Below are 22,920 nucleotides of genomic sequence, written 5' to 3'. Positions count from 1 at the left end.
GACCAGAGCCTGCAACCACTCTCTTATTAATTTTTACAGTTAAAATTATTAAGGTGAAAGATAGATATTTGGGAATTATTTTTTTTATAGAGAAAAGGACCAATATAATGTAAAAATCTTTTCATAAATTGCGTATTCACTGCAGGAAGCGTAAACCTTAGCCTGTTATTTCGAAGTATCGGTTGGGGAGTGAAGGGAAAAAGGGAATGCTGGTATGATGATACTACAGCAAGTACAAAAAGTTGCCTCACTGAGAGCACTTCACAAAATTCGTATAGCTCTGTAGTGGGAAACCTAAAAGGTTTGAAGGTGCAAACTTTTAAAACCGCTCTCTGGGCTCTTTCCAGTGCAAGCAGATGTGTTTTAGCTGCACCACCCCAAGAAGTAATACAGTAACTAATAATTGATACGCAAGACTTTCGCATCTGCCACATGGCGTAGTTTTTTGAAAAGATTAATTTTCTAATTCGATTGGAAACACATATAATAGATAAGGGCCTACCAAATGATTCCAACGGCGTTTTTTGGAGCCAATTAAATTTCAGAAGGAGTGTTCAACCTTCACAAGCGTTCACCTTTAAAATTCATAGCCAATTTTATCATCGAAATAGTTCATTGGTGCTGACGTTCCAAAATTTCTGCAAATAAATTTTGTAGTCGATTATCAAGACAATGCTCATTTGACGTAGACTGAGACAACTAAAAACTATTCCCGTGGCGATTTGCGAAAACAGGTTTTTCGCAAATCGCCACGGGAATAGTTTTTATTCTCTTCTTATAGATCAGAGAGCCGGATTCAACACTTGTTGGGGTGTCAACGTACAAAATTAAACTACGTTAAAATATTTTTTCTTGACCTGTGTGCAATCTATGGACGTAATATACTGTAGACGTAATGATAACTATGAACGAAATGATTAGACGTTATGATACTATGGACCTTATGCACCGCAAGGGTCCAGTCTCCACAACGTCTCTCAGAATGTTAATATCCACAAAAGTCCAGCCTAACATGTTCTCTATTGATAAAAGATGCAGTAAAAGCCGTAATAAATGAAAGTATGAGCATAAGAGAAGCATCTCGAGAATACGATATTCCGAAGACCACTTAAGAATAGACACTGATTGCACAGTTGGTAGAGATACCGTGTTAAACCAAAATGTTTAGTAGTTTTATTGGTCTTCATTCTACCTTATTAGAAAAGGTATGCAAATGGTAAATGTATGAGGACAGGCGGCGGATATTAGGGGGTTCAAGGTCGATATAATAAAAAACATCAAAGTATATTATCAAAAATAACAAGGATTCGTAATTTTGCGAATGTAGAAAAGTATTAATATCTCCGTATCCTCCTACAAAAAGAAAGCATTACAAGAAAGCAAAAGCTAACCGACAGATTGACATGACCGATAATGACGCCGCCACCTTTTAGTCCTTATTTTCATTTTCAGGCATTTTTGCCTTATTTTGTACGTTTATTTTTATTTGGTCCTTATTATTGTAACTCAAAAATCCTTTCAAGAGATACCTATTCTTAATCACTCAGTGTCACATAGCAATTGATCTAGTCTCATACTTATTATCATAACCGAAAAGAAGGTTAAGGTTACCAATCTCGATAATCAAAAATAAAATTTAATTAACTCACCAATTAGTTTTTATAGGTACCTACCTACTTAGGTACCTACCTACCGATTGAAATTAATCACGCGTAAGCTGTTGTCTCAACGACGACCCGAGTTGCGTTGCGTTGTGTGCTTAGTCAGTCAGTGCAAGCGTTAGTGAGCTGAGCTCAGTATAGTCGCCCGGTCGGCCAAGCGCGGCCTCTTGTTTAAGTCATATTCCAACACTTTCCAATTTTTCGGAGCAAAGAACGTTCTTTTTAACGGAGTACCTAAAAGTGGGACCTAATTGTTACTTTTTAGAAATTGATCATTTGGTTCAAGTATTATTAATACGGAATTAGCAATTGCGATGCTAGTAACCATTGAGCAAAGGGCAGTCTGAGCTTTTGAAGGGCGTTTTCTCCTTTTGGATCAACGTCTCGACTATAGATTTATAATTTTAAGGTGAGCGGGACACGAGGCGGTCGACGCCTGTACCAGACGAAGTAGGCGGTGTCAGGCGACCGCCCTCCGCGGGCCCCGGTTGAACGCTGTGGAAAACGCGTGGATGCGGGGCGCCGTCGTACGGACCCAGTAACAAATATACTTCACGAGCCGCTATCGCTTTTAGTGATTGGACTAATCGTCAGATTAGTATCGATGAAATTTTTATTTAAACGGAAAGTTTTATTACTATAAAAATTGGGCGTTTTAAAAAAAATACGAGGTGTCAGTCTTACACATCGTATGCATGACCGCAGCAGCATCGTCACTTCAGTCTCACGGCGGTCCACGAGACTACAACAGGTAGTCGATAGTGTTATAAGAGGCGTGTTAATTTTCCGAAATGGCACGTTACTTCTAATTAAACCATTTCGATTTGATTCCGAATCTGTAACTCAAAATTTAATGCTTTTCTAAGGCTATACCAGATAACTAAACAAAACAAAAACTGTATGATGGCATACGAAGATATGAATACACACTTTGTCTTTAATTATCAAATGAGTATACTAGAAACCCATACATTTTCTGATTGGCCCGGGTCTTGGATGTTATCAATAAATATACTTAAAAGTTCCTTTCAAATCCGCGGGATGATATTTCTTGGAAATAAATTAAAACAAATAATTTATTAATTTGTCATTAGTGGCTTTTCCATTTTACTTTGCTTTATTCTAATTGGTTTGATAAGTGCATACGAGGGTTTTTGTAAGCTGCCATTAAATTTATAGGTCGTGCTCATCAATAATTAGACTCACGTTGACGCTAAAACCGGTTTGCCCATTACTAGGGCACATCACTCGATAAAACGAAATCGATACTTGCGCTTCACTAAGATGTAGTGCTCTCCCCGCGGGCCCCGGGTCAGCCACGCCCAGCGCGCGCATTCTCAAACAAAATCCTCACGAAATGGATGCAAGTAGAATCTAGTCGGCGTCGTTCGCTCCGTTCGATGACGCACGTCACATCAGTTGGGCTGCTCAGTTGAGTAGTGATCTCGCTCGATAGTCGACGAATTGTTCGCACAACGCACACGTGCCACCAGTGTCCATCCCTTCCTCCGCCCCGTGTCCGAGCGGTCCGACGCTCGCTCGGTTTCAACCCGTCGACACCAGTCACCATCATCGGTACCGTTCCCATCGGTGCCTTGCGTACCTATACCTACTTAGTATCATAATTATTACGTAATGCGAAAGTAAACATTGCATCCAAACCACGTGTGCGGCGGCCGGCAAATCATCATTGATCATCCTACTTCCACGCTCCGGTATAAGGGAAGCCCGGAGTTATGAATTGAAAACAAATCAAATTATGTTAAATTTTTTAAACATTCCTATCGATTCCTATTTCAAATAATCATTATAAAAATTAGAGCTGTGTCGTTATAATTGAATGTGAAATGTCTAATTCCGTGGAACAGCAGTTTAGCGAGCTTACCCTGTCTCAGGAGGACCATGATCAAATTTTTGAACACGAGGACCACCCGGAAAGGTATGTACTTACTTTAAATTTATTATCAGTGTAATTAAACGCATATTAATTATTATCAGTGTAATTAAACGCATATTAATTAAATAACTTTTTAATAGGTCTGTCTACTCTGCTTTTAGTCTGAACAAAAAATGTTGATTTAATTCAAACAAATTCGTTCAATTATATCAACGTAGGCAACGTTTTCAATAATATCTGCCTGTGTAGTGTGGTGAGGGCCATAGGTACAAATAAGTCAAATTTACACCCTCACAGGCACTTTCAGGTAATTTTTATATACCATTTGAACAGTGTTGGTCCCCTACCTATCATGCCAGAAGGGCTTACTATTATTTTTTTCTAATACCGTGAAATACGCCAACTTTGCCCACTTTTTCCAGAAAACCTACATTTTTTTCATATTTTTTGTATTAAACGCCGGACGTATTTTTATGTCTGTGGCAACACTGAGATAATGTGCATGCATTGTCTTTTTTAAATCTGACATTAGACACCGTTTTTTCTATCATATGATCGATTTTGAGGGCGGTAAATTTATCTGGACTTGTAGCCAATATTACCCACCCTGATTTTAGCAAAACTATAGCTTTTATATGGACGACTTAAAAACCAAAGAAAGAATTTTGAAGAATTTTGGCAATAAAGGCGATTGATTCAAAATTCAATGAACTCGATATCGTGAATACATTCCTCTTTAAAATGAATGGGCAATGTTATCCTGATTATATATATATATATATATATATATATATATATATATATATATATATATTAATTTAAAGTAATATATATTTCTTTGTCTCATACGAGATTTGTTTGTTTTTCTGAAATAAAAAAGAAACAATTAGTTTCACGTAGTAAATAAGATAAACTTACTTACATTATCATTTAGACATCATTATAACATTTACTTAGTTGGCAAAAAAACCCATCTATTTTATCTAATATTTAATATTTATTTTATTTAATATTTTCTTCTTGTCAACCCTAAGCGTTATTTGATGGCGGGAAATGTTGATAATCGTACGGCGGAACATTACTAGGTACTTTACCCACTGTCATAACTTTTGTTACATACGAGCTAAATCAACGAAAGTATTATCAAAATACTCTACACATATTTTTACATAAGATTGATTGAGAGAAATTAGGAGCGCACACCCAATTTAGTATTACCATGTGAATAATTTATTTTCTACCAATATTATCAATATTGACGTCATTTCGTTACTATTTTTCCAATTAGTAGTTTTCTTTAAAACTTGTGTTTTTGGCAATGATTCCCCTGGTGGCAAAGTTGGCGTATTTCACGGTAATATATCAAAGTACATAATGTACATAGTCAAAAAGTAGGTAGGTGTATATCAAAACACGTTCGATGGTGATCAGAGAGCGGCAGTCATTATTGTCGTATGTAGTAGGTACCTAGTATCTACCTCGTTAGGAGACTCAAAACGGAAGCATTACCAGTGACGTGAAAATAATTCTGTTATTCAAAAAATTTGTGTTAATTTTTCAATATAATTCAATACTCTGTGCACACTTTTTTTACTCATCTTGCATTAACTAGGGAGGTTAGGTACCAGATACTTTCCTCTATACCTGAAGAAGTTTCAAAAAAGAAAAGTGTGGCCAAGATCTGGTCAAATGAAAAAACAACTCTTTCGCCTTTACCTGGAGTCTGAGCAACTACTTCAGCATGCCTTTATCACTCCCAAAATTTACTGGGCCAACGCGCACACTAGCACGAGCACACTAGAACGCGTGTGCTCTAGTTATTAAAGCGTGTTATTTAAACGGTCAGCAAAGTAGGTAGGCATTTTGCGACAAAAACAATTTTGTTAGATATTAGCTAATTGTGAGCAAATACTTTAAATTGGATTGTACAAAGCATAATATTTTTTGGTCAATAACAAATTGGGCAGCGACTTAAAGTACTTTAAAAAAGGCATACCGACCAAATAATCAATTCTCTTTATAAAATATTATTTACTTTACGAATAATATTAGAAATGGCTTTACATTTTGGAAGACAGGGTTATGCAGTGAAAAGCCCAGTGCAGTGGAACACAATACTTACAGGCTATTAAAAAAGGCTTCACAGTTGCCATCCAGTTGAAAAGAAAACAGTGGGTAGCATTATTGTCGACTACCTGTGGCGAAAACATATGAATAGCTTTGCCCTATTTATATAAATGTACCTAGATAGTCATACCATCATCAGTCACGTCACGTCTAAATAGTTTCCAGTGATGTTCGAATAGGGGTTCGTTTAGATAGGGTCAACTTCCGGGGTGATACCTACCTATTATGGGTTGGTTTTATTTTCAATCTTCCTTATAATTGACCAAGCGAGCGAGGTCTAACATTCCACTATGGGGGCAAAAATACATTTTATGTATGTATGGTTGAAACGCGATAACTTTAGAACCGTTGGTCCGATTTTGATGAAATTTAAAAGTATGTAAAAATGTAGGATCTGCTAATGGATTTTTTGAGTTCGTGGGACAACAAAATCGGTTAAGCCGTTTTTGAAATATTCACAGTTTTGTAAAAAAAATATTGTGTTCGCGAGGTTTGAGACTACCAAACCGATTTCAACGATTCTTTCACCATTAGAAAGCTAAATTGAGACCATCGGAACCTGGCTTCTTTTTAGCCATAACTGTTGTGTACAATAGTTTCAGAAAAAACACTTGTCACTCATATTTACAATGCGTTGGAGGACTCACAGGACGCCATCAGAGTGTTTTGCGATCTTTCTAAAGCATTTGATCATGAAACACTGAAAGATTACAAACTGTTGATATTAATAACATACCACATGGCTCAATTTTAGGATCCTTTCTCTTTTTAGTTTACATCAATAATCTGCCATGCATAGAAAAGCAGGCTGATATCGTGCTGTTTGCTGATTGATGATACGTCATTAATCTTTAAAGTAGCCAAGAAGTGGTGAAGATGTTTATGATGTAAATCGTATTTTGTCTACTATTTTGAATTGGTTCTCTGCTAATAACATAATGCTGAATGCAAACAAGACCTAATGCGTTAAATTTACACTTATCAATTTTAGGCAGGCTAACTGGCTGTACTAAACACCAAATTCTTAGGAATTCCAAATTATCTAAGGGTTGCCAGTTTATATGAAATTTAGTAATTTTTTTAAGAGAGACACATGACATTTTAAATTTGTAGTTTGTAAAAAATAATAATTCATTAATTCGATGTTGAAATTACATCCCTATAAGGATGAAATAGGAGATGCAAGTTTGTATGAAACAACACAAACAAAACATTTATGAAGTAAGACACTTGAAATTTTTATTTAAATTTGTAATTAGTAAAAAATAATAATGAATGAATTCGATTTAAGTAATGTCATCTTTTGGTCTTTGATCTGTAAATACAATGCAAGGAAGGGCAATGCCGAGCACGGCACGCCCATGGGGGCCTGCTGGACGTTCGTCTCTAACCACCTCTTCATCCCGTCGTAACCCATTTCATTTGGGGTCGGCTATCCTTGTACACCTGCGCTAGAATTCGGGGTAGTCATGGGGTTTATATTTTGCTTTTGGATATTTTTATATATTGGAGCACCAGGTGAAAGGTGACCTACCTTAGGTTTGGCATTTTGGTTATATTGAGAACTTCCTGTGTTGGGTGGTATTCGTCTCGTCTCTTTATTAAATAAATAAATAATATATTAGGACAAATTTGTGTGATTTGTCCTAATATATTATTTATTTATTCTATTTCATCCTTATAGGGATGTAATTTTCATCATCAAATTAATGAATTATTATTTTTTACTAACTACAAATAGTATCGTTGAGTTAGTAACCCATAGCTCAATAGCTATGGGTTACAACTCAACGATACTATATTTTTTAACAAATACATATATAGATAAACATCCAAGACCCAGAGTGGTGTTATGTAGGTATTTTATTGTCTGTGGCCTCCTAATTTCGATTTATTTTATAATACGTACATATGCAGATAAACATCCAAGACCCGGGCCAATCAGAAAAAGATCATTTTCCGTCATGACCCGACCGGGGATCGAACCCGGGACCTCTCGGTTCAGAGGCAAGCACTTTACCACTGCGCCACTGAGGTCGTCATATTACCAACGTTTTCTTTCTGAGATCTTTTCGCGTATAGGGGTCACTTTCAAGTTTTCCAGCTATATGCTCGTAGGTACTCCACTCTACCCAACTTCAGCGTTGTCATTTCGTTGGTTGTTGTTATTGTTCATGAGTGAGATTTTGTAAGATTCCCAACATTCCTACCTATGTCATTGTGGCGGTTTGCATGTCGGTTCTGTGGAGCTTTCTTTTTAATTTAATGGGCATTTTTGGGTCACAGAGTACGATCGATAATGAAAGCGAGAAAGAAATTTTAAAGTTTACAATCAATGTGATCTTATAGCGGTAAATCGTAAATGGTTATTTGAAAGTTAACGTAGGTAAAACGTATAGCAGGACTTTATGAATACATTTTAGATTGAAGACACCCGGAAATGTCATCTCGGCAAGGGATCATGTTTAATTTATCTCTATCCTTCTACATCAAATGGTAATCTACAAGTCTTCCCAATACATGTGTGTAAATTGCTCAATTTGAAAGTTTACTGTATTTTCCGACGTCACCTTTACTTGCGGAAACTACGCAGTTCGCCAACGCAAAGAATTATGCATTCAGACCATTTCAGGACGAAGTAACAGTGCCTATGTTCTATGTAGATACCAAAATGCGCAACTCGTGATTCTTACAGATTTTAGATAGATTTGATCAAATCATTACTTTTTATTTGTCTCAAAAAAGTGTACATTTTATTCTCATTCTCTTTTTTATCTGAACTAAGTCTGGCTTTTATGCCCGTCTCCGCTATATATATATATAGTACGGTAAAAGTTCCTTGGTATTAATTTTAATTAGCGCTATAATTATAGCTATATTGCTTGACTTTTGTGACGGGGTTTAATGATTCTGTGCAACGCATGTGTACAATACATACAGCGCAGGCGCAGTTGCTTGGATGCACCGTTCCGAGCACCTGTCGGCAGGTGGCTGTCTGCGGGCACGTGCCCAACCGCCTCGGTCGCCGCCGCCATCCGCTGTCCGTACGTCAGATTACCAAGTGTTTTTTTTTGCTTGAAGTATTGGGCTGGGAATAAACTGGGCATCGATTGCTTGTCGACTGAAGGAAATATTATAGGTACCTGATTCGATGCAATGTGCGTTCGTGTCTTGTTTTCATTTAACCTTCCTTTTTAATCATACAGCATGAGATTTTAAGAGTATAAAGTTATATATAAGGCTCAAAGATTAGCGAACTTGAGTTTTATTTTAGTACTAGCTTTTGCCCGCGGCTTCGCACGCGTGAATTTCGGTTCTTAAAAGGAATCTTAAGTAAAATTTCAGTTCTAACACTGGTAAAATTTATTTATTACTACCATTTAAATTCGTATTTTTGACAATTTTAGTTCAATTCCCCTTTTCCCGCTAAGATTTCCGCTACATGGGTTTCCTACAAATCGTCCCATGTCTTTTACCGCAACGGGGCACGTTACGCATGTTCTTACGTGTGTAATCCCTAGAGATGCAATTTTCAAAATCTAGTTATATTTTACTAATATATAGACAGACCAGCTACAAATTTAAATAAAAAAATTTTTGTCTCACTTCAAAAATGACGAAGTTTTATACAAACTTACAACCCTTATTTCATCCCTATAGGGATGTAATTTTCAAAAGTGAATTAATGCATTATTATTTTTCAAAAACTAGGTACAAATTTAAACCAAAAATTTCATGTGCCTCACTTTTGATACGAAGTTTCAAACTAGCAATCCCTATTCCACCCCCATTAGGAATGGAATTTTGAAATATTCTTTCTTAGCGGACTTCTCCGTCACACCTTTCTGACAAATTTCATTTTCGTGCCTCAGTAGTATTCGAGATTTCGGCATACGTGTTTTTCGTTTTAATATATAAAAGAAGATTCAGATGTTTGCCGTTGTTCCGACAGTGGCATAAAGTAATACTGAAGTAAGCTAGATTACTTTATACAGAATGTAGGTTGTTGAAACTTCTGAAAAAAGTTTCTGCTAAGTTGTTATTTGGTTTTAACGACTTTAAGTACATATACCGACTCTTTTCCGGGATGAGTACACCATGATGTTATTCCACGCCATAATTCGTTCCCTTAGCCAACCACATCAGTGTAAATGCTATGATTTCAATTTAGTTACTTGTCATTATGTTTTCTCTGTAATCAAATCTTGTAAGTTAAAAATTACATCCATTTCCACTTCATACGATAGTCTTTGAGAGTAAATATTCGCCTTCTTTTACATGATAATGTATTATGATAAGACTCGATGGTGATGGTGGCCCAGGGTCATCAACAGCCAACGAGGAATGTGAATTTTGAAGTGAAAAATGTTTTTAACATCTACTTGACTGTGATGTACGATTTGCTGTCTTTTGATAGAGTGCGTGAAACACATCTATGTGCCATTCGAGTATGAATAATTATAATCTCACTATCTCCTATCTGAGCGATTTTTCGGGTCCTTCTGCCGCTATGGAGCGTTGGGTACCATCACCGGCGCATGGATATTCTTCTTAATAAGTCAGCACTTTTTGCGTTTGCTCGTATGCCATGCTCCAGCAGGAAAGTTTTTTCTGTGTATATCTCACTTACATAACACTAAAATATATATAATAGAAAAGATATAATATACAAGACAACTTACAAGATTCTTTATAAATAATAAAGACACGCAAGACATCGATGTGGCTCATTATAAATACAAAATTATTTATTTAGGACTGGCGTAAATACAATCTTATTATCGCGTTTTAACTCTCTCGTCTAATAACTTATTTTGACGGAGCCACAATATCGGAGCTTGTAGCGATAATTGTCAGGTTCGAGTAACAAGCGGGAGCGATTTCCTCATAATTTTCAAATAAAAATATCAAGTAAAGCTAAGAAGCCACGCTTGTACGCGGTTGTCTTTTGAATGTTATAAAGGAATTTTGAATGTTATTAACACTTTTTTTATGAATGTGAACTATTGCTCGAAATCTGACAAAAGTTATTACTTCAATATGGATTCAATTATGTGTTTCAAATATGGATGTTAAAGTTGCATTAATATCTTATTCATAGAGATTTATATCATTACATTTTATTGTTACCGTGCTATCGTCCGCAAATATGGTATATTAGTGTTTGGAAGATCGTTAATATTAATTATGAAAAGGGGCCCAAGCACACACCATATAGTACAGTACGTTCATTTGATAGTAATGCTGTTCCGATAAATTCAATCCTGTTTACGATTACATAAATATGATTTTATTAAATTTAAACACATTACCCCTAATTCCGTAAGGCTGTCTAGTAGTATGTCATGTTGAACATAGTCAAAAGCATTGCATTGAAGCTCATATCACAATATATAGAACATATGGGTTTTCTATTTCGAGAGTCGGGTCCCTGGTAATTTTAATTTAATCAGTTTATATATTTTCAAAAATTTTTTTGAAAAATTCCTAATTAATTTATTCGTACTTATCTACAAATACAATAAGTTTCCATTAATCGAGTAGGTAAGGTGTGTTGGACTTACTTGATATTCTTATCGATTTATTATTTCTCAACCAGACAATAATTGTACGTACAATGTGGAAATCATGCCAGTTAGGCCAAATCAATTCATCTCTTTAGGTCTTACTAGGTACTCTCTATTAAAAATACTGTACATCGGCGTGACACAAAGATAGCAAAAATTGATTCGGCCGAACTGACATGGTCTCGATAGCTTGAGAGCACTGCTCGAATAAACAGGGGCGCGGGTTCATTTCTCGCTCGATTCCAGAATATAGAAATCATTTCTAGTGTTAATACGGAATATTTTATGAAATGGTTTTGATTTCTTCCTTTTCCATGATCAGTATTCTTTAGCTATAAACTAATGCATAGTATTTATAAAACAGTCGCTTCCCGCTATGTCTGTCCGTAGCATACGCTACGCAACGGATTTTGCGGCGTTTTTTTTTATTGTGATGTTTTCAAAAACACTCCTGGCCTTTATTTTACAAAATAATCCTCAGGAGTTTATTTTTAAGCCTATTACATATATAGGCTTAAAAATAAAATATTTTTTAACGCCATAAGTAAAATTTCCATAATTGTTATAGTTTTTTACACTAAGTCGAGCTGTATCTTCTTGGGCCAGTGAGCTACTTTTGAGAACAGGATAGAGAAATCGATTGTTGTATCAAAATTCAATACGCCTGGAGAGCTACTGGTGCATAAAAGCGCTATTAAATGGCAACCTACTTTGTCTCAAGCGCAAACTCTCATCTGAGCGTTTTTTCGGTTCCTTCCTTAGTGTTGAGCGTCGGAGTCCCAGGGTCAGCTTTACTTTTTCGTCTCCACTTCACACAATCATCGGCGTCCCCAGTTAGACCATTGGCCGGTGAATTTTTGAGCATTACGATCACCGTCAAAATTAAACAAAGACAAATCTTTTTCCTGACTTAATATATGAATGAACATGTTATAATCTATGTTGTTTTAATGAATATTTATTTTTTAAATATTTTTGAAGAAAAGTAATGACGTAGGTCAAAATGGCAAAATCACCATGGCACATACATCATCCTTAACGACATCAAGCCAGCATATCTTGGGTTTGTCCCTTCTGCCAGGGCCAGGTGACAGGACATTTACTTACAGTGACGGGGAAGTGTTTGATGTCGCCAAGAACAGTCCTAACTATAGAATTGGAGATACGGTACTTGTCGCGGATATTGTCACTATAGGCTTCGGGCATCCCTTTGGACCTCAATGTCCACCAGGAGCTTCTCCATATCTAAAAACTAGAAATGGAGAAGCGTATTTCTCTAAGACGGTCCTTAGGGCTAAAATAAGGTACGCAGTGCCTAAGCCCGGGCAAAACCCATACTGAAACTCGGAGACTACTCCTGCCGGATTCGAGAGTCTAGCAAACGCAAACTCATCGACATGTGTATTCTACCCATCCCCCTTACCCTTACTTGTGGTGCACAAAACTGGTCAGAGACTTAGTATTAAAAACCCAAAGTTCGTAGTTTGCCAACCGGCAGACTGATTACCATTCCAAAACCCTGGATCATTGATATGACAGACAACAAAGCTCAAGTTTGCTGAATGCCGCCAGTTAGATGGGCACGGATCACCACAACTTGTGTTCCCGAAGGGCGCAGATGTCGAGATTAGAACTTGAACAAGATGGAGGGCTTAAAAAATACTTTTTTGTATTTGGTCAAAAATAGCGCCTATAACAGAGGTTCAATAAAAAAGATATTAGGTCCTTTTTATTGTCATATCATAATACAGCCTCAAATTTATCCGTAATCAATCTTTAAGATCCATAGTACATTTAATACTGCCGAGACGTAATCGCAAAAAAATATTGCAATGCCAATCAGAAAAGCGAATAGCGAATTATAATAGTCTGTCCATTACCTAATAATGTACCTAATGTTTTGGATTTTATGATTTTGACCTAAGTATGTTAGTAATGCGAAATCAGTGAATGAAGTTATAGGTAGTTTTTATCAGTACAGCGGGGCGCGGGTGGGTGGTGCGGCGGGTGGCCGGCCCTCGTTTTGCATTGCAAGCCCGTTCTGAACGCGCGTCGCCTGCGGTCGCATTCACTCGGTTCACTCACACTTCAGTCATACGGCAACATTCGCAGTTGCGCCACAGGTCTTGGCGACTTTATTGAATACCTGCTGCTGCATTACACTATTTCTTTTCTAATCACCACACATTTTTGGAAATTAGACCCGCCAAATTTCATTCTAAGAATTGCCTCTATTTTATGAATGTGTTAAAAAGTCTGCATCAGTGTCCTCATTGGGAGCGTGCTGTGTTAAGTTTCACAACCGGCTTTAGGCATACAGAAATGGCGAAATACCGCAGGTATGACTTAGGATTCCTTGTTAATATGTCCTTGTTTTTGTAATATTTACCTGAATATTCACCACGGTTTCTTGAATTTCAGTGAAAGAGATAAATTCCACTGATTGTTTGTACTTTGCTGCAATTTTTGCGGGCGGTTCAATACTTGTATGCACTTTCTTGAGCACGTGGTGCGTAAAGTAAAATGGCGGCTGACGGCGCCGGGCGTTGTTCCGGAGACTCGTGAATAGCTCGTTACGAACGCAGTATCTTTATGCTAGTCAAGTCATATCAAAAATTTATTAATTCTTACTGACTTTTAGCAACAATTATACAAAGATTTTTGAAATTGTATAATACAATTTTTACAGCTTTAAAACCCAGCATTCTTTGTAATTCCCAATCCCGGGCATGGGAATCCCAAAGATCATAGAGGAATCGATTTTTAAACGTTTCATGTCAACTACTTAAAATATTAAATAAGTTGTAAATATTATATTTGCTTTTACAGCCTTTTTAATTAACTAGGAGTTAGTTCGGTCTGATCCACTGGAAACTGTACCATCCGGTCCGAACTACTTCATTTTATAATACAGTAAATTGAAAAGCTGTTGTCAACGTAAATGTAGTAGTTTTATTTCTATGAGGCCTTTGACCAGCTTTTTATTCTGACCAATTTTTTGTGACACAGACACATCAACAGTTTAATAAAAAAATTACAATATTAAGTAATCTTGAATCTTTACACTCAATTTATGATTTTTTTACACACGTTTATTTTAGATGATAATGCATTATTATGATAAGCATGATATGCTGGTGCATCCCAGGAACGGATCCAGGGATTTGAACAGAATATAAAATTGTTTATATATCTAATCCCAAGGGTATCAGTTCTTGTCGGTTCTGCCGTGGTTCTTCCCGGGTAAAAACCGGGAGTAAAATACTTGTAATTGTGGTTGTTAAACACTCGTTGTACATTTCATGCAAGTAGTGTAGTCCGAAAATACTAATATTTTTTTATCATTCTAACATAATAACAGGAGATCGATGCATCATCAATCCTGTAACTACAAAGAAAAAGATATTTACATATATGTAGATGTATTAGAATGTAATACATCTACATATGTGTAAATATCGCGTTTTAAAGTATATACCTCATTAGCGGCCGTATTATGCATAACTTCGTAATACGGCACGGGTGCAGTATTATGCATTTATGCATGTTATATACATAAAATCTTGCCAATTACTGTATTAAAAAACCCCGCATTAAAATCCGTTCCGTAGTCTTAAATATCTATATAATACATACATATCTAAGAAAAGACTTACGACTTCATTTTATACCATGTATCTGTAATAAAATATGATATTAACGCCATGAAGTAATAATATGTATATATGATGATAGAAGGGATAAAGTTAAATTAAACGTCAGTGCTTAAACAAATACTGTTTATTTCTATTTTCTCTACACTACTTGTTTACATTATGTCTGTGACACTCAGACACGGGCCTATTATAGATACAGGAGGAAGAATAAACAAGATTTGGTCCTCCGAATGATAGACGAAGTCACAATTGTTAGTACAGACATACATGAGCCACTCCATGGCGTTCATTCTTAAATTGTCTTGATTGAAATCGCACTAACGGATGTAGATAAAGTATCAGGGAGGAGGGGGGAGTTTGGTGTGAAGCGTGGAAGGAGTCGCATGATAACAGTTGTCTAAATATGTAAATGATACAGATCTCTCACCCGTTAGCTAGTTAGCCATGTCTACATTAATTAAAAGTAGGTTACGATTGCGTGCTGTGTATTTCCCATGTATGTGGATGTTACATCTTACATTTATAAGCTTCATTGTTTTCACCCAATCCCAAATTATGCCTAAATTCTTTCTAGCCGTATGCGACTAGATACATACGCATTTATTCAAACATTATTTAATCTCAGATTTTTGTGAAGAAATTAATAATATATTAATAAACATACATATTTTATTATTTCATACATTCTCTTTCACTTCTCAAAGAAAAGTCCAGAATTCTCGTTTGGTAGGTTGGTTATAACATTGCTGTCCATGACTGATTAATATGAGTGACTGCGATATCATTGTTATACGAGGGCTGCTATTTATGTATCCGGAATAACAAAATTAAACAAACATATATTATTACATATGGTTTTATTGTTTCTCGAAGTATTCTCCGCGATGATCTATGCACTTCTGCATACGATGAAACCAATTTTCAAAGCACTTTTTCCATTCTGATTGAGGTATGTCCAAAACGTGTGTTTTGAACGCATCAACGGCCTCTTCGCGGCTCGAAAAACGTTGACCACGTAATTTATTTTTAATGTTTGGAAATAAATAAAAATCATTGGGTGCCAGGTCGGGGCTGTACGGCGGATGACCCGTCAATTCAATCTTTTGACCCTCCAAAAAATTATTTGTTTCAGCCGACTTGTGGCAGCTAGCATTGTCGTGATGAAGTATGATTCTGCGTTGTGGGTTGTTCTTTCGTATTTTTTCAAAGACTTCTGCAAACAAATGGTGGTGTACCATTCAGAATTAACCGTCCTACTATTCTCTAGTGGCACTGTAGCTACATGTCCGTTGATACCAAAAAAACAAGCGACCATGCTTTAAAGTGCTTCTCGCACGAACAACTTTTGTTGGATTCGGTTCATCTTGAAAGACCCACACCGTTGACTGCTGTTTAGTTTCAGGGTCATAAGCATAGATCCAGGTTTCGTCACCTGTGTAGATATTATAAACAGCTTTTGACGTGCCACGGTTGTATTTTTTTATCATTTTCTTACACCAGTCGACACGAGCCTGTTTTTGATCTACGCTCAAGTTGTGCGGAATCCAACGCGAACAAATTTTTTTAACAATTAAATGTTCGTGTAATATCGCGTGTATACTCGTCATACTAATGCCCAGAGACGCCTCTATCTCGCGGTATGTAACATGACGATCTTGCATTACTAATTGTCGCACAGCATCAATATTTTGTTGTACCACTACCGATTTAGGACGACCCTCCTTAATTTCATCCGTGAGCATAGACCGTCCACGTTGAAATTCCTTAAACCAATAATACACAGTGGTTTTCGATGGTGCTTCATCTCCAAAAGTTAAAATCAGTTGTTCGATGCACTGTTTTTGAGTTAATCCACGCCGAAAATCATAATAAATCATCGCGCGAAAATGTTCACGAGTTAAATCCATGGCAATGAAGACAAGCTATTTTCAAAATTGGCGCCAATTGAAAAAAACAAATGACAGGGACATGAAAAATATTTATTCTCTAGCCGAAGAGTTCTATTTTCAAATGTTGTAATTACTTTTTAAATATTCTAGAATTATTGGCCAGTTCCGGATACATAAATAGCAGCCTATGTAATTGATAATTTTTGTGCTCTGCAAAATACCGTTTCTTAAAGGAGGGTGCATTGTGCTCTTATTATGTGCTTACAATATTATTTATGTCACAAAGCAGGCCCTTCAATAAATTTGCATTAGAATAAAATTACCTGCTGGAACGCGATTTTACAACTTAGCAAAATAAATGGCCCCGAAATATACTTTATGTAATCCGAGGGATTATTATTTCTTCAGTGTCGGAAGGTCCAGTATGTTCAAGGACAAATTACTGGTTTTAGAAAACCCCCTAATATTGGTTATGCTTTTGCCTTTGGAGACGTAGGTTGGTAGGTGATTTTGGGTGGGTAGAATGAATATGCTTAGTACCACCTACCTATTAAGAAATTTTCTTTAATTTCAAAATTTTAATCTTTAGATCCTAAATTTATGCTTACTTGGAAGCTTATTTAAATTTGAAGTATTTATTCTTGGCATATGTCATAAAATGAAAATTGAAACTTCAACGTGACACGTATATCCTGTCGCTCCACCCGTCGTTGGCGTAAGTGCGTGTGTGAAGCGAAATAGCATAGTAAATAGGTAGTAGGCTAGGCAGCACACTACGACACGAGGGGTCATGCAACTGGCTATTGAGTACAAAGGAACGTAGTTGTGAATGGCGTGGCCAACAACGGTGCGGAGAGAGGGGAGGTAGTTCGGCGGGCGTCTGGCGCGAGCCGAAGTGAGGAAGGGGGCGCTCATGATGTCATCTGCATATCGCCCGCCCGCTCACCGCACAGCTCGGCCATTTTGTAGTGAGTGATATGCACTACACGGACCGTAGCCGTACCACACCAACCATCGCCCGTTCTATGCATTAATACGAACCCTGTCGATGTATAAGTACATGTATGATCTGGGGGTGTTTTGGGTGTTGCTCACTGATCCGCCAACAGCTATAATTCTTAGTTGAATGCTATTTATAACTACAGTATTAGCCACACCTATATTTCGGATCTATTTATTGGTTTGTTTGATGTCACATTTCAATAATTTGCTTGGAAAACCAAGAAAAGCTATGTGAAAAAATATTAAACTCGTAAAGTAGGTAGATTGAGTGATGGTATCTATCTAGATATCTAATATTATCAATTAAAATTTTACAACTTAGGCACACAATTTATTTTTATCTGACTTGAAGCTGGATTTAGTTAAATATCACGGAACGATGTTATCTTGAAGATGATTATTCATTTATATCGGTAGTTAGGCTAAGTAGGATTGTTATGATGGCATATGTATACAAGTGGTTATAACGCTTCTCAGCCGATCATCAAAGGTGGTACTCATCAGTGGGCTCCCTCTGCATGTTCGCTTCGACAACATCGAGCCCCTACTGTCACAGTATGGCAACGTGCAGCATTGCGACAAAGTGAGCTCGCGCGATGCCAACACCCAAGCGGTGTACATCACGTTCGAGACGCCGGAGCAGGCGCAACTGTGAGTATTGATGTTTGACGGCACCCGGGACGCATCGCAACGCTTGCTCCAACAACGCTGCGCCACTGGAGCTTGGACTGTCGCTTCTTCTCTTACCTTTCACATCTACTTCTTGTGCATGAACATTCTTTGTCAACTGTACTTTATATCCTTGCCAATTCTTCCTTCTTGCTTTTTTATCTCTCAGGTTTTAAGTCTTTATCACTGTCGCATGATGTTTCCTTCTACTACTTTATCTTTAAGACTTCCTTACGTGTTTGATAGATTTTACTTTTTTATGGTTTGGAATTTTAAGTCATGATGATTACGTGTATTTAATCATTATGGTCAATATTATATAATTTATCGAAAAATGTACATAATTGTGAAATAAGACGGTTGACTCCTGTGTTTGAAGGAAGTCCTTTATTTGGTTGGTTTGACAAAGGTTTTTATTTGTTTCAGAGCCATCAACGGGTTGAACGGTTGCGAGTTTGAGGGTAGCCGCATGAAGGTGGAAGCTGCAGAGCAAAATGCGCGCGGCGGGCGGCGCGGGCGACCAGGCGGCGGCCGCGGCGGTGGCGGCGCACCCGGCGGCGGCTCGCGGCCCACCGACTTCCCGCTGCGGCTGCTGGTGCAGAGCGACATGGTCGGCGCCATCATCGGTCGCCAGGGCAGTACCATCCGCCTCATCACTCAGCAAAGTCGTGCGCGTGTCGACGTTCATCGTAAAGATAATGTCGGCTCCTTAGAAAAAGCCATCACAATATATGGAAACCCCGAAAATTGCACCAATGCATGCAAGAGGATACTAGAAGTCATGCAGCAGGAGGCCAACAACACTAATAAAGGGTAAACATTAATAAAATTATTTCGTACTTAATAATATGTTCATAATATTAAATACAAGAGGGATTATCTTATTGTTTGCAATTTTCAGTGACATCTGCCTCAAGATATTGGCTCACAACAACCTGATAGGAAGAATCATAGGCAAGGGCGGAAACACTATAAAAAGAATCATGCAGGAAACAGATACCAAAATCACTGTCTCTTCTATAAATGATATAAATAGCTTCAATTTGGAGCGAATCATCACTGTAAAAGGGACAATTGAAAATATGGCTAAAGCAGAGTCACAAATTTCAGCAAAATTGCGTCAAAGCTATGAAAATGATTTGCAGGTAAGATAAATATTATTTTAAATGTGTTATCTCAACTGGGTTTGTCAGCCATATTTTGTTTCTGTCTACGTAACCGCTTGCACATGGTGAACACTCCATTAAAATAAGGGGTGGTGTTTTTTTTAGTCACAAACTATTGTGAATTATAAAATATCTATTGCGTCAACTAAAAATCGTCAAATAATTTCCATTGTAATAAACTTTATAGAAACACTATAAAATGGGCTGGTATGGTGGGCAAAGATGTTTACACAAGTGTTATTTTAGGTGCTGGCGCCGCAAAGCATAATGTTCCCGGGCTTGCACCCAATGGCAATGATGTCAACAGGCCGTGGATTCTGTGGAGCACCACCCCCGTTCCCCCCGCCTATCTACGCCCCCCTGGCTGGCCAGGGCGGCGCGCAACAGGGCGCTGGAGACTCGCAGGTACGTGATGATCTAACGGTGTGTATATTTAACTATCTATTTACTTATTACGCAAAAATATAATTCTCTATTTATTAGATATAATGTGAAAGATGTTATTTCGGAAAAAAAATGCAATACTTTTTTAGGAGACCACATACTTGTACATCCCGAACAACGCGGTGGGCGCCATAATCGGAACTAAAGGATCTCACATCCGCAACATCATACGGTTCAGCAGCGCCTCCGTGAAGATTGCGCCCTTGGAGCAGGACAAGCAAGGCGAAGCTCAGAACAACGCGCAGCAGGAGCGTAAGGTCACCATCGTCGGCAGCCCAGAGGCCCAGTGGAAGGTATACCTAATATATCGTGCCCCTTTTTACAAAATCTGTGTAACCTATATCCTTATCTTCTATGAGGTAAAAATATGCCAGTAAGCTTGTAGAGCAACATTAAGTTTTCTAAATGTTAAATAATCTTATTTGGTGGTGCTTAAAATTTGACTCTTGTAATATAAAAAAATCTTAGAACCTTGTGCTGACCACCCGGCATCCAAAGTTAATTTGAATGTTTAAAATTTCAGGCGCAATATCTCATCTTTGAGAAGATGCGGGAGGAAGGATTCATGTCTGGATCCGACGATGTGCGGCTGACTGTGGAGATCGTGGTGGCGTCTTCTCAGGTCGGGCGCATCATCGGCAAGGGGGGGCAGAATGTGCGCGAGCTGCAGCGCGTGACCGGCTCGCTGATCAAGCTGCCCGAGCAGCCGCAGCAGCAGGGTGTGCAGCAGGACCATGACACCACTGTCCACATCGTCGGACCATTCTACAGCGTCCAGGTAACTTGACACAACTAACCTTGAAACTAACATGGTCCTATAGGCTTTATTTTAGACATTTTTCACATGATTGCCAAAATTTGGTGTGACAATGAAATTTGGTGTGAAAAGTAATTTATATTTCTAACAGAATTGCCATCACCCCTATTGTGGCCTCACTATAGTCGGCATACATTTTTTGAATTCTCGCTATCATTTTGTCTTAGTTATTTGCAGCTTCAATGGTAAGGCCTCGTTTTTTTGCAGTTTTAGGTTTCATTCGTATGTCTAGAACTTAAATAAAAATTACTCCAGACGTTTTTTCATGATTGACAAACGTGTATTGGCGTCATATATAATATCATATATAAGGCTGTTAGCCTTTAATTTAAAATTACTCTTGGGCCGTAGGTATATAAAAAGTAGTACATGATAAAGCTACATTATTTTTATCTTTAGGCTCTCTCTAGTAACTGGTATGTTAGTAATTAGGAAACAAATTTTTGAACACTTTTGGTTTTAAAATTACATCACTACTAGTTCGTTTACGATTTACGACAAGCTTGTGTCGAGTTCAGGTGTGTCGAAAAGCGTCTTATAACACTGCTTTATTAACGTGCTCCGCTTCGCGACGCCCGAAAACTTAAGGGCTAAGTATATAAAAAATTACATTGCACGCTTTTAACATAAACGCATGTTCTCAGCTGACACTTGTCACGGTATTTCTTTAATAGTATTTTTTTGTTGTTGTTACTAATTGTTAGAGCTATTGCTCTAACAATCACAATCATGTTCCGGAGTCAAAGACTAATGTTTTTCGATTTTTTGCTTAAATGGAGTTAATCACAAGAGCAATTTTTGAAGTACTGGTCAGATATTCCATTGTGGGAAATAGTAAAGAAACTAGAGGTCTGTAGATTTGATTGTTAGAGCAATAGCTTTTACAATCAAATCTTCAAAAGGACAGCAGCCTCTTCTGGAGTCAAAATCAAAAAACATTTTGCCTAAATGGAGCTTGGTAATTATTGAAGGAGAGGTCAGATATTCCATTGTATGAACTATTAAAGAAACTATTATTAAAGAGGTCTGTAGCTTCTATAGTCCTTTTGAAACAAGTACCGTGACTAGAAAGTGTCACTTGTTCCTCTTGTACTCTACACTGTTGTTGTAGTTACTAAAGGAACAGTGAGAACAAAGGTTATAAACACGAAACTAATCTGGTGTCCCTAGGAATATTTTCGTTCGCGTCGTTACTACAATACGCATATCTTTTTATATTAGTATATAAGTTTCTGCAATTTACAATGGGTAAATTAAGTTTAGGCTAAAGCGAATTTAATTAAATTATGTGAAAACGTTACGAAATGTACACATGTAGTTACAAGTCCGTTTTTATTACTTTCCTGTTAAGAAGACTACAGATTAATTGACACGCTCGCTACTAAGATAAGTATATTATTTTTATATTTGAAGCTGGTGCATTGCGAATTTGTTAAAGAATAGCGTTGACTTCATCGACTCACTGTGGCATAATAAGATTTTTACATTTTGTAGCTGACATCTGAAGCGGGCTGAGTTACGAAGTCGCCTGTAAAGGGTCCATGAGCAATGTGTCATGACATAGCACTACTCATGTCGTTAATACCATTGATGCTCCTCAATAGGTGAGTTGTACTTCACTTCTATTGACATAGCGACTGCTCTATGAGAAATATTTTAAATAAAGATATATTATGCATCTACAATTATTTGTCTTTAATTTGTTTTGTGTTAATTAATATTGGACTTTGTAACTACATGTGAACGGTGATAATAGGTTTCGTAAAAATATGAAATACATGGCGATTTCGTTGGACGATTACGTTTGCTATTGTTATACCTTGTAACATGTGCATTTTTTTGTGATTGCGACGGATAACCAGATTACTAATAACTGCATATAAAGTTGACACAAGGAATTGTCAAATATGATAATTACTTTGCATGACTTTATGTGCAGTTAAGAGTATCGATTTTGAGATATTATTCGGCGCTCTGCGATTATATAGCGTTGTGGTGTGGCCAGGTAGTAAGTATGATATTGTC

At 37.3% G+C, this 22,920-nt stretch overlaps 1 protein-coding gene across 12 annotated transcripts in view; it reads left to right on the top strand.

Moving 5' to 3' along the window:
- Imp (IGF-II mRNA-binding protein) overlaps positions 1-22,920 on the top strand; it is a 49,603-nt gene that overhangs the window by 22,355 nt on the left and 4,328 nt on the right. For 2 of the 12 annotated variants that reach the window (XM_053768963.2, XM_053768974.2), the window contains 5 exons: positions 18,895-19,281; positions 19,370-19,613; positions 19,881-20,057; positions 20,168-20,371; positions 20,602-20,856. In XM_053768963.2, coding sequence (XP_053624938.1) covers positions 18,895-19,281; positions 19,370-19,613; positions 19,881-20,057; positions 20,168-20,371; positions 20,602-20,856 — 1,267 coding nt within the window. Of the gene's footprint in view, positions 1-2,845; positions 3,601-13,316; positions 13,592-18,276; positions 18,451-18,894; positions 19,282-19,369; positions 19,614-19,880; positions 20,058-20,167; positions 20,372-20,601; positions 20,857-22,389; positions 22,500-22,920 lie in introns of those variants that run through there. The other 10 variants (XM_053768966.1, XM_053768968.2, XM_053768965.2 and 7 more) reach the window with 10 other exon arrangements.

The sequence above is a fragment of the Plodia interpunctella genome, chromosome Z (genome assembly GCF_027563975.2).
Source record: "Plodia interpunctella isolate USDA-ARS_2022_Savannah chromosome Z, ilPloInte3.2, whole genome shotgun sequence".
Classification (NCBI taxonomy): domain Eukaryota; kingdom Metazoa; phylum Arthropoda; class Insecta; order Lepidoptera; family Pyralidae; genus Plodia; species Plodia interpunctella.
Note: the sequence above shows the minus strand (reverse complement) of the source record. Positions and strands in the feature narration are given on the sequence as shown.